Below are 13478 nucleotides of genomic sequence, written 5' to 3'. Positions count from 1 at the left end.
CATGGCTAAGGGGTTCCTACAGGAATCATACAGCCTAGCATTAAAACTAGTATTAGTAGCTGAACTCCCAATACTTCCTATACACACATCCTTCTGCAGGTGCCCCCGCCAGGTAAGCTAATGGTCTGCAACTAAAGAGCTTTCTCAGAAGGGGCACCCAAGCTACTCAGAAAGCCTACCTTGGAACTTTTTTCATTATCTGATCAACACTAGGTGTAGATGTTTCCAATTTTGAGCCTTTCAGATCCCTTAATTTTTTAAAAAAATATTTTGTTCGTATTATATCCAGTAAATTTTATGATGCATGCATCTTACTGTTTGCCATTATTTATTTTTATCTTGTTCAATTTGTTAGCTATTCTGATATCTTTGTTTTTAGGCAGACATATACATATTATACATATTGACAATAAAAATAATATACTGTCTAGTCTATCTAACAGGCTCACAAGTAGAGTCCTTACATCATTTGACATGATCTTTTTCACTGAAATGCCAGGGACCCTCTGTATACAACTCAACTGATTATCCTACAAGTTCTGAATTGCAGTCTTCCTACTCTGCAACCAAAATTTATTAACAACACACATTCTTCTTCTTTTGTATGGATAGAAGGAAATGCTACTTTCAACCAATCTCTTCTATGCAGCCTGTGAATTATGTTATTATCCAGTTAAATATTTTAAACAGGTGTATTACAGATGTAATATTTCTCTGTGTTACTGTAATGAGGCAACAACTGTGTGTTTTTCTAATACATCCAATTCCTTTAAAAATGCCTGCAGGGGAATATTAAATACATGTGAGAAATCTCAATGTTAAAAATTCAGTGAACAAGATACACTTCAATTATTTAACCTCATAATATTTGTTTCCTTCAAAAAGTGTGTAACTGATTGCCATCCAATAAGTTTAACCATTCATTTTGGCAATACATAGCAGTATGACCAAGCTTCAGCATCATACATCATTAAAGCAAATAGGTGATGCTAGCCTGCTTAATATTTCTTTCTTTTATGGTAAGCATAATCCACCTAGTGTAGCAATGCAAAAAAAAAAAACTCTTGTCAATTTATGGCATCCGTACAACTCCTTGTGACATCACACAGTGAAAGCAGATACTTCTTTGTTGCTATGGTAAATTGAAGTAGTACATCCAGCTTCTCTCATGTGAAAAAAAGTTCGACATTTATTAACTAATCCATAATAAATAAATATGGTGCCCCAGATTGCTTTATGAATCTGGAAGACAATTAGAAGTTTAAAGTCACAAGAATCTAACCAATACAGCTGGACCATTTTTCTTAGTTTTAAAAAAAGAAAAATAGAATTCCTGAAAGACAATTATACTTACCTTGAGTATAAGCATAGTCATCAGATCCAGAACTGGAACTCCTCTGGTACTTATGGCTTCCTCTTTCTCCTCCAGATCCTGGTACAACCGAAATGGGCTGAATAGGTTCTGGTGCTGCAGAACGCTCTTCTTGGTCCACTAAATTTAAAAGATTCTCAGCTGGTGCTCGGCCTACGGTGATTTTAAAAACTGCTGGATTTGGCTGAGATACCATGACTCGGGGGGACTGTGTAAGTACACCTGCAGATCCAGTTGGCTGTGTGTATGTTATATATACAGGATTAACACTATAGGGAGGTTTGGGCTGGCTTGACATACTTCTGGAAGGAGAACTGGAAGGTGGCGTACCAGGTGCATACAGTGGATGCTGATTCCGTTGGGATGGTTGACTACCTATAGGCGAAGGGCTCCTATTCATTGCAGTCCCAGGTCTTTGTGGTGGCTCAACCGTAATTTCTATCTTGTTCATTGAGCCTTTCGATAAACTAGATCCGCCATATGGGAGATAAGATACCGAGTGTCCACCTGGCTTTTGATAAGTTTGGGGTGTTTGTTGATATGGATGGGGTAGAACAGTTGAAGGACTGGGAGGCATAAACACATGGGAACTCTGATGGCCTAGTTGGGTCGGCTGAACTTGATGCTGAGGTGAGCCGAAAGGGGAAGGACACTGAGAAGTAGGTGGTGATCGAAAAGGAGATTGAGGAATCTGGGGCTGTTTTGGCGAATACTGAGAAGGCTGATAGTTCTGTTGGTGTGGGTAGACAGGTAGTGGATGCGGACTGTAATGTGGAACTGGACCTTGTGGCGATGAATGATGCCACTGTGCACTTTGAGTCGGAGTCTGTCGGCCTGATGAACTTTGAGACGTCTGTCTTATGTAGAGAGAGCCAGGATTCGCATAAGGATTGCCTGGAATTGGGGGAAGAATTTGTAAAGCTCTGGGTACAGTCTGCCCGGAAGAGAGGTTTTGGGACACTGTAACAGTTATAGGATTTGTGCTGTACCGAGGTATGTGCATATATGTAGGAGGAGGAGGAGGGCCTTGCATAGCAGATGTACTCATTCCAGGTTGCATGGAAGAAGGTTGCTGAGGTGGTTGCGGAGGAGGTGTAGCTGCATTTCTATTCTGGTCATTCATAAAAAATGGATTGTAGTTGGGAGAAGCTGCCACAACGGCTGGAGCAGAATGGGGTTCTTGAACTAAACATATTAGCTGTTTACCTCCTGTGCGTTGTGGATCAATATGTCCATCACTTGAACTGTGTACCAATGTACGGCCACCATTAAGTTGAGCTCCATCCCCTCCATGATAACTAGCATGAGGATGGATGCCCAGGTTAATATGCAAAAGGCGATTCTTGTTCATTCGGGTGTCATCTGGGCTGTGGTACTCCATATACAGGTATTTGTTACTCTCCTGTGCAAGGACTCGACAACAAGCATCAAGGTTGTTGTTATTCTAGTAATAAAAAACAGCAAGTTAAGTGTTTTAAGTTAAGTAAACGAGTCCCAAAAACTTCACTGTAAAATATGTACATATACATCAAGCTCCTAACAGCTGAGTATGAAGAAGTATTAGGTAGAAGCATACTACAGTTAATAAAGCCTCTAACAAGCTCTTTTTTACAAAGTTTTTTTAACCTCCTCTTATTTTCTTTCTTATCCTCTGTCTATCTGAAAGTTTTTAGCAGCATCAGCATTGGGATAATGATGAAGGGTGGTTGGAAAAACACATGCAGTAGCGTCTCACTTATCCAACATAAATGGTCCGGCAGAACGTTGGATAAGCGAATATCTTGGATAATAAGGATGGATTAAGGAAAAGTCTACTAAACATCAAATTAGGTTATGATTTTACAAATTAAGCACCAAAACATCATGTTATACAACAAATTTGACAGAAAAAGTAGTTCAATATGTAGTAATGCTATGTAGTAATTACTGTATTTACGAATTTAGCACCAAAATATCACAATGTGTTGAAAACATTGACTACAAAAACATTGACTACTAAAAAGCAGACTGAATTGGATAATCCAGAACGTTGGATAAGTGAATGTTGGATAAGTGAGACTCTACTGTACTTTCAATATCAAGTTGCAGCAATGTGTTTGCCAACTGAATAACATGAGTTGGGAAAGAATAGGATTCTATTCTAGGTGATCCTACTGTGACTGAGTGAGCCAGGCAAGGTAAACAGCAGCTGCCTCCAGAATCACTTATGAAAAAGTGCGACTGGCATAGCAGATTAGCTTGTCTTGTCACTTATACCAACACAAGCAAGGCTTCCCTGATTTCACTGTTTCATTTGACATAATCATTATTCATTCTAAATAAAGCTTGCTGAAAATTGTTGAACTTCTTTTATTTTCTATTTTGTTGAAAACCTATGACTATTTTTCCATGCTATTTCTGTCTTTTGTGCCACCTTTTCTCTTAATGAAGTAATGCTTAGGGACACATCTATTTCATTAACTGAGATTGTGCTTGTGTTATATTTCAGCAAGAGCTGTCACCAGATTTTAAAAGCCTTGGTTGAAATAATCATATGATATCTCCTTGGGTAACACAACATTAATTTGCATCTGAATCACACAGTGATTTTGAGGAAAATGCATCTGTCCAGATGATAAATGCTCATATCATAAGAGGCTTAATCTTAAAAGAGCTTTCTTATCTGAAAAATACAACAGCGTCATATGTGTGTTTTCATTGTTCTACTCATAGGCATTTATCTCGTTTGAATGTGCAGAATAATAGCAAGCTGAAGGTTTTCACCTACTGTTTCACAAAAATATTTCATATTTACTTCATCAGTAGTTCACTTTTGTTTCAACACGTCAGTAAAAGGTTTATGTGCAAAGTTTTCAGAAGCCAGTGGAAAACTTAAGAAATTTCTATTATTAAGTAAATCTGATGGGTTTATTTTGGAACAAATGCATTTTTTTCTTGCATTTAATTTTCTTCCAGACCCAGGAACTAAACATGTATGATTCACAAATCCTTTCTACAGCCCATTTTTATCAGGTTGCTAACATTTAATATGACATAAATTAATAGGGATCTGAAATATTTCAGCCTTACCAGCAATATGATATATATGAGCGTTATAATCTGGGACAGTATTGTGACAAATGCGTGAGTCTCTACCCCAAATGTATTAATGTATCCCCAGCAAGCTTGAAGCAAGCTAGTCCTCTTTGTTGGTGTGCCTCCATCCTTTCCAAGCACCAAAGCCAGCAAAAAACCCATGTTGGGTTTTTACTACATATTTTCTAATTCTTTCACAGGGATTTTTGTGTTTAATTTAAAATTATACACTAACAATAATATAATATTGTAAGTGAAATACAAAGAGTAATAGACATGCAAGGTGCTATCCAGCTAGCTTCTGAAATGAGAATTTTAGAGTATACAATGTTCCCTCAATGATCACGGGGGTTACGTTCCAGGACCACCCGTGATAAGTCGAAATCTGTGAAGTAGGGACACTATATTTATTTTAATAAATATAGCATCTGTCCCTCCCTCCCTCTCTCCCTCTTTTAATGTACAGTATTGCTCGAAGCCGCTCCCTCCTGTCGCATCAGGGAATATGGCGGCTGCCATTAGTGTGGCAAAAGGGGCTCCACCAGGCTGGGCCGCTGCCTCAGTTCGAGGTGAGTGGCCAAAGCCCCGGATGAGGGAGCAGAAAAGGAGGGGGAGCATCATCCAGGCCGAGCAATGGAAGGGAAGGGGAGCTGAGGGAAGCGAGAGAGAGCCGTCACCGGCCTCCAAGGCTGGACCGGGCACAAAGAGAAGCCGCTGCTGTGGCTCTGAGGAGGGTTTTTGTTCAGTCACATCAAGCGGCTCAGGCAGTGCAGGCCATGGAGGGCACCAGGTAAGCTTGGCCTGGGCTTGAAGCGAGCACCCACTTGCCTGATGCCAGCCAGCGGTGGCTTTGGTGCACCAGTTGAGCTCCCTCATCCAAGTATGGCTTGCTCCAAATCCCTGGGGTGGCGGCGGGGATAGCGCCATGCGCGGGGACACCATCCCAACTGGGGTCCTCAGGGATCCAGCCTGGGCAGGGGAGGAAAGAGGCCCTCCGCTCGGCCGATGCGGGCCCTCGGAGCCAGGACCTCCTTTGCGGTGGTGATATTGTTTGATGAGGTGCAGGCTGGGCCTACTGGCATTGCCTGTGGGAAACTGAGGAGGATAGTCCAGGGCAGGCCGCACACCTCAGCCAGGGCCCTTTTGTGGGAGGGAGGGCTGTATGGCCATGTCAGAGCAGCATACAGAAAACCCGCAAAACAGTGAGTCCACAAAAAGTGAACCGTGAAATAGCAGGGGAACACTATAGATCTTAGCATGGTCTATCGTGGCAAATAAGTGCTGAAACCCAACACAGCTGGAGGGCAACAAGTTGTGATCCTGTCATTTAGCTACAACAGCATTTTAATTTTACTGTTATTTATAGAATCTGGAAGATTGTGGAAGAATTTATAGAGCTGGAAGAGGCCACAAGGACTATCCAGTCTAACCACCTATCATTCAAGAAGACACAGTCAAAGCTCTCACATTCAGCCTCTGTTTAAAATACTTCAGAAGAGAAAATTCCACCACAGTATATGACACCACACTGCTAAGCAGCATATTTTCAGAAGTATTGATACTTTTGAATATAAAAGTTTGATTTTTAAAGAAATAGCAATATAAAATGAAGTGCATCCATAAGGAGGTTACAATAACTATCTTAGAGTACATATTCATTTTCATTCTCACTCTGACGCTTACAAAAAATAGTCTTTATTTTTTAGAAACAAACAGGAAAAAGCTATGCTCCGATTTTACCAGCTTGCTAAATTTTGAATTTGAACTTTTTCAAAAGAAATAATTATTGTCTCTTTTGACACTTACCTGGAGCATACACTGAGATACCACGCCTTCTGGAATCTCAGGGAAACGTTGCCGTAGGTCATGGAGTACTTGCATATCAAGCTGCGGGCTGCCCTGCGCCATGCCTGATGGATGTTATGTCTTCAAGACGCTCAGGAAATAGCAGTCAACAGGCTTCCCAGTGGTTCTGGTCTTCAGGCATTTTCTATAAGTACAAAGACAACTGAATAAAGCCATCACTAGATGTAATTTTTAACATACATACCCCTGAACACCAATATCAACTGAATAAATTATTATTGTTATTAATTACCTTCTACATTTAATTCAGCACAGCACTGAAACCAACAACATCATATTTAAAAGCTTCCCTCAATCCGATGCCCTCAGATGTTTCTAGGATTTAATAAGCATGGCTAGTAAAAGAAATTGGGCACTGTAGTAAAAAAACATTTTGATGACTCTAGGCTGGAAATAGAAGTTGAATGCTTGGGATCAGAAGTGTTTAGAGTTCAGATTTTATTTTAGATCTTGGAATATCTGAGGAATTTTGGAGATGGGACCCAAGTCTAAACAACAAATTCAGAATCTACTCCAGTATCAGTACACCATAACCTGAAGAAAAGTATCTCATGCCAGTCTTGAAAAGTTCAGATAAGCTGATAAGCACTTTTGGTTGGTCAGATCCACCTCGTGTCCTATCTTATGTTTTTTTTCTAGCAAAAATAACTTTGGACTTGAATTTTTCCATTAAAAAGCAGAGGCAAATGTAGTCAATCATTCTCCTAGCACAACATAAAAAAACCAGAGATGGAGATCACTTCTTGGTCTGTTCCTTAACCCTAGTTATATCTCTGTTCTGGGCCACGATTTCAAAACAGAACTTAGATAGTGGACCTGAAGATTCCAGTAAATAAATATATAACTATATAAAAAACTTGGCAATCCTAAAAAAATTTCAACAAAGTATGTTTGAATGAAGATCAATTAATGAACAATTTTATACTAAATTCTACCTTGTGGGATTTTTGTCCCTGATAACTTGCAATTTATTAATGTAAGCCACACTATAGGTAAAGGTAGTTTTCCCCTGACGTTAAGGCCAGTCGTGACTGACTCTGGGGGTTGGTGCTCATCTACATTTCTAAGCCGAAGAGCCGGTGTTGTCCATAAACATCTCCAAGGTCATGTGGCTGGCATGACTGCATGGAGCGCCATTACCTTCCCGCAGGACCGGTGCCTATTGATCTACTCACATTTGCATGTTTTCGAACTGCTAGGTTGGCAGGAGCTGGGGCTAATAGCGGGCGCTCATTCCACTCCCAGGATTTGAACCTGGGACCTTTCAGTCCACATGTTCAGCAGATCAGCGCTTTAACACACTGTGCCACCAGGGGCATTATAATGAATGTCAAATGCAAACTGTTTTTCACCAACACAGGCAGTCTCCATGTTACAAACATCTGACTTGCATATGGCCCATAGTTAAGAACTGGGGAGGGGGGTACAGAAAGTGAAGAGAAATCTACCCTTCAGAAGGGAAATTCACTGAAAGAGTTATCATGGGAAAAGTGTCTCCACTGAAGCTTTATTATTAATCCTTATTTTCAAGTTGAATTTTTTCAAAATTGAATTAACACAGGGACAGAAAATGAGGTGAAATCTTCTGAACAGGGGCACAGACAGCAAAACAAACACAACAGGGATGTTAATTCTTTTCTGTACTAGCCAAAGCGCTCTCTCTCTCTCTCTCTCTCTCTCTCTCTCCCTCCCTCCCTCCCTCCCTCACACCCCTCTATATAGCTGGAGTTACACATAAAAATGTTCCTGTTCTGACATACATACAAATTCAGCTTAAGAACAAACCTACCGAAACTATCTTGTTCATAACAAGGGGACTGCATGTACAGAATCATACAAAATTACAAAGACTATATCAGAAGAAACTGCTAGTCTAAAACCAACATGCTATCAATCTGACATCCAGAATAGTCATTCCACCATTTTAACACACTATTCCCGATTTTACAACTACAGTAGAGTCTCACTTATCCAAGTTAAACGGGCCGAAAGAAGCTTGGATAAGCGAATATCTTGGATAATAAGGAGGGATTAAGGAAAAGCCTATTAAACATCAAATTAGGTTATGATTTTACAAATTAAGCACCAAAACATCATGTTATACAACAAATCTGAAAGAAAAAGTAGTTCAATACGCAGTAATGTTATATTATAATTACTGTATTTACGAATTTAGCACCAAAATATCACGATATATTGAAAACATTGACTACAAAAATGGCTTGGATAATCCAGAGGCTTGGATAAGCGAGGCTTGGATAAGTAAGACTCTACTGTATCAGGTGCACAGGAAATACCGATAAACAGGATTGAAGGGGAAAAAACTATGGCTTTCAGTACTGAGATGCATCAGTAGTTTCACTTTCACATAAAGCTTTATTGTAACAAATTGCACAGAGGTAACCATTAGTCTACTTTAGCAATAGCTATCAAGAGTCTTGTTGCAGCTTAATGACTAACAAGTTTTATTTGGCTTTTTTCATGCAGTCCATGAACTTTTATGCCAAATAAATGTGTATTTGAGGTGCCACAAGACTTGCTTTTTACTCTTATAGGTACTTGTTAACAGCCGAAAGGCAATGTTGCTTGTACTCTGAGCCCATCTGGATAGAAGCAGAATTGCTTGCACATGTACATGAAGGGTGGGTACCTTTTTGCTAGCAGCTGACTTTGCCTGTACAAAGATTTGCTGTGCAATCAAGTTGCGCAATTCTTGCACACAGACATAGAAGTTTGCTGCCAGGCTTGGCCAGCCTTGCTGCCATGTGTTTGGGATCTCAAGCAGTTTCCTACTTTCCCAATAAAGCAGTTCTATTTCTCATTATAATTCCTGCTTTGGGTGGTAGTAGCTGAAACATGTTTCTATAATCTGAGGTGAATGCTTCACTCTTCTGTTCCATATGAGCAGTTACTCCTAACACAGTCTTTGCTTTCCCTGTCCCATTTCCTGCATGGGTGTTTCATATATTTGCTGTTAGTTATGGTGACAAAATGTGTGGGCTGTGCTTTCTATTGTGCTCTGTACTCATTAGCAATATGGTTTTAACTTAACACTTTTTGGTGCACCATAGAACATGGTATAGTGAGGGGTTAAAAAGATAGACTAGAGACTAAACCCATAATTATTGTTGTGACTGCGCCTTCGGGGATTATGGTTGATGGGGATGGAATTCGAAGAGGAAGAAAAAACCCTCGTGATGAGGGTTCACTGGAGGAGTTGCGCAGGAAGCGACTTAGAGAGCTATATGGGGGATCTTCTGAGGAAGATTCAGATGGGGAGATGGATGCTGAGGAACAGGTGGTGGCTGGGGAAGCGGGCACTGAATGGGCACAGCCACCGGAGATATCTGGGGATTTGGGGTCTATGGATACTTCTGAACCTGGGGTTTCTGCAGGAGCTGATCCCAATTGGGATGCTTGGAGAAGGGAGGATGGTTCTTTAAGTGTTCATGGGGCTAAGTGTGGGCAGGATGATTGGGACTCCGACGAATTGCTAGGTACTCCAGATTCACGAGCTCTAGCTGTGTGGAGTTCCGACTCTGAGTAGATTTGGGACACCTGGTGTTTGGGTGTGAGTGTTTGGTCACCCAGGAGGAAGGGGAATAAAATGGGAATGTTTGGCCACTGCACTTTGCGTGTGGCAAGGTGTTGCTGAGGCGCCATTGGGATCTCTGTGTTTCCATGAAGACTGGACTTGGACTATGATTTGAATCTGCTGTTATCACCTAGCTTGGCTCTCGCTGTGTCTTATCGTGGACCTGTTTTGGATGACTGCACCCTCTTCAGACCTTGGATCGGAATTTGACCTTGCTACTGCCTTCGCCCTGTGATTGATGACTACTATCGGCTTTTGACTCCTGGCTTGCTCTTTGGACACCGCTGTTATCTCCTGACCTGACCTTGGAATCCCGGACGACGTCTTTTCACCATCCTTTTGGAGCCTTCGGCTTTATCCACATTGTGGAAGCAGTCTACTGCATTCTTAGTTTGTTTGTTTGTTCCCTGACAAATTTGGTGTTTTCTTTTGGGAACTGTTCCTTTGAAAACTACAGAGCCGGCTGGCAGGGCTTGGACTCAGAAAGTGCAGTTTGCACTAAGTTTGTTTAGCTTTGTTTTTACCTGCTTGTGTTGCTGAATTATATTTTTGTTTGAACTGCTCTTGAAGCACTGATAGTGAAGTGTTTCAAGGTTTTTTCTGTGTTAACATTACTTTTTGGCTTATCTGCTGAATAAACTCTATTTTTGTTTGCTAATTGGCGTCTGACTCTTGACAATTATTTTTTTCTCAGGATGGTGATGACTGAGCTGATCAAGGTTTTGCACTGAAAGTGTAAGACTGTCAGTCAAATAATACTCAAGTATTTTGGATACATTAGCTTCCTTGGGACAAAAGAAATTAGCATGATAATTATGCCAATTCCAATAATTAATATATATATTTCACACATAAAAAGTGTGTCATTAAATTGACTGATGTGATCAATTATATTTTTAGGCGTTACAATGTTTACTATGTTAAACAGGATTCCTACCCTATTAGTGAGAGATTCACAGATTTTTTACTGCTTCTTCATAATTTTTGCTACCATGCTGTATGTCCTGACTGCAGGGCTAAGGGTCAAGCAATCTTCACTTCTGTTGCTAACAAACAGTACAACAAAAGAAAATAAGTTTCCACTTCATGGAATATTTCACCACAGCAAAATAACTGGTGCTCAACTGATGCTAATAATGACCTTAGTTACCCTGTTTCAGCAGTATTTATATGCATTCCCTTCTTGCCAGTAAAGCTTCAGTTTGAAGAACAAGCTAGTCAGCCATGAGTAGGCAAACTTATAGTTAAGTTTTAACTCAAATCAAAGCTAAACATAGCCCCAGAAGTAAGCCATATTGATGCCAATTGGGCTTCCAATGGAGGGGTGTTATTTAACCAGGCTGACACAGCAGAGAAGGCCCTTTTCCATGTTTTTTCACAATATGTTGCTCCCAGTTCTACACATCTCAACTTCTCTAACCAACCTGTAACATCAGGTGTATATAGGGCTTAAGAAGCCACTATGACTCTAAAGCAAAGGTGTAAACTTTCAGAGGTCCAGAGTACATACCAGATTTCCGACGACCCTATGAAAAAAAATCTATAAAGGCCCATTATGGCCACTAGTAGATGGGAAAATAAACACCAACATGTCTTTGTTTTCTAGACCTGTTTTAGGGATTGAGGGGTTTGTTTTCAAGACCAAAGTGACAATATATCACTTGCGTCTTGAAAAAGCTGGCATTTCCACAAAAACATTTTAAATTGATCTATGAATCCCATAAATGAGTCTGGTGTCCTTATCAATCATCACATTTATTGGACTAATGGATTATGACCTATTTGGATCACAACCTATTGGGGATTATGACTTGTTATGATCATAACCTATCGAGCAGCAGAGTTTCAGGTGTGTTCCTTTAGTTTATTGGGTAATGGATGATCACTGGGCACATAAATATCTTGTTTTCATTCCACGCTCTCAGCAAACAAAGATTCAAGTAGACTTCTTTAAAATAACATGTTTGTTTTACTCACAACTTCATGTATTTAAATATACAGGTACATTTCTTGTCAGGTTAAACTTTAAAAGATTCAGTTTGTATTTTTAACTTAGAGTCTTTTATCAGTCTCTTCAAAACTATATTCCTCTGTACAGCACTCTTTTATAACAGTCTACTTCCAAGGAACTCAAGCCTCAACTGACTTCTAACTTCTAACATTGGCTTCTGTACTCAAACACTCATGCCTTAACTGTCGTTCCTTAACCATCATCCTTTTAAAAACTGCATTCTAAACAGTCACTGAACAAGTCACATGGTCTGCAGCCCTTCCCACTGACTCAAGTACATAGAGCTAAGAATTCTGCAAACCAAAGAAGGCATACACTTCAGAAAATAAACCGACACATTATAAACAGGCAAAACATTAGATTGAAGAGGCTTGAGAAGGTTGCTAACTGCAACAAGATTATCTTGTGTGACAATGTTAGGGATGTAAGTCACTCACTGTTCACCCTAATCGAAACCAGAGTTTCTTAAACTATGGGACCCAACCCCAAATGAGGCCCTCTTAGCTCAATATTGGGAGTCCTGAATAATTTGGGCATGATAAAAGTTTTTACAATAGACATTACGGAAGATGCTTTCAGTATAGTTCATAAAAAGGAAAATCAGCCTGCTTAGAAAGCTTTGCAAATACTGACTGGTCATCAGTAAATGTTTTATATTTATACATATATTATATACCTATGGGTCACATAAACATCTTTCGGGTCAAAAGGGGATATAAATAGAAAAGTTTAAGAAGCCCTGGTCTAAATGTCTACCTCAAGCATTACAATATACAGTAGAGTCTCACTAATCCAAGCCTCACTTATCCAAGCCTCTGGATCAGGGGTCCCCAAACTAAGGCCCGGGGGCCGGATGCGGCCCTCCGAGGTCATTTACCTGGCCCCCGCCCTCAGTTTTATAATATAATATATTGTATATACATATAATATTGATAATAATATTATAATGTAATGCAATATAACACTAATAATAATACCATATAATAATATTAATTATATATTCTAAATTACATATAATATTACTAATATTACAGTATAGTAGTATAGTTCAATCTAGTAATATATAATGCTAATATTGTGCTATACTAATATAATATATTGTATGTACATATAATTTGTAAGCCACTCTGAGTCCCCTTTGGGGTGAGAAGGGTGTGATACAAATGTAGTAAATAAATGCAGTAAATAAATAAATAGTAAATAAATACATTTTAGACTTAGGCTCGCCCAAAGTCTGAAATGACTTGAAGGCACACAACAACAACAACAACCCTAATTAACTTGACTATCTCATTGGCCAGAAGCAGGAGCACACTTCCCATTGAAATCCTGATAAATGTATGTTGCTTAAAATTATTTTTATTTTTTAAATATTGTATTGTTCTTTCATTGTTGTTGTTGTTGTTGTTTTTGCACTACAAATAAGACACGTGCAGTGTGCATCGGAATTTGTTTGTATTTTTTTTTTCAAATGATAATCCGGCCCCTCAACAGTCTGAAGGATTGTAGACTGGCCCTCGGCTTAAAAAGTTTGAGGACCCCTGCTCTGGATTATCCAA

General features: G+C 39.6%; 1 protein-coding gene across 9 annotated transcripts in view; it reads right to left on the bottom strand.

Annotated features, from left to right (window-relative positions):
- tab3 (TGF-beta activated kinase 1 (MAP3K7) binding protein 3) overlaps positions 1-13478 on the bottom strand; it is a 113512-nt gene that overhangs the window by 89671 nt on the left and 10363 nt on the right. For all 9 annotated transcript variants that reach the window (XR_010004955.1, XM_062977188.1, XM_062977183.1 and 6 more), the window contains 2 exons: positions 6254-6437; positions 1355-2816 (listed from right to left, as the gene is read on the bottom strand). Coding sequence is in view for 8 of the 9 variants with exons in the window: in XM_062977188.1 (XP_062833258.1) it covers positions 1355-2816; positions 6254-6355 (1564 nt within the window). In the remaining variant the exon portion in view is untranslated. The remainder of the gene's footprint in view (positions 1-1354; positions 2817-6253; positions 6438-13478) is intronic.

This window comes from Anolis carolinensis, chromosome 3 (genome assembly GCF_035594765.1).
Source record: "Anolis carolinensis isolate JA03-04 chromosome 3, rAnoCar3.1.pri, whole genome shotgun sequence".
NCBI lineage: Eukaryota > Metazoa > Chordata > Lepidosauria > Squamata > Dactyloidae > Anolis > Anolis carolinensis.
Note: the sequence above shows the minus strand (reverse complement) of the source record. Positions and strands in the feature narration are given on the sequence as shown.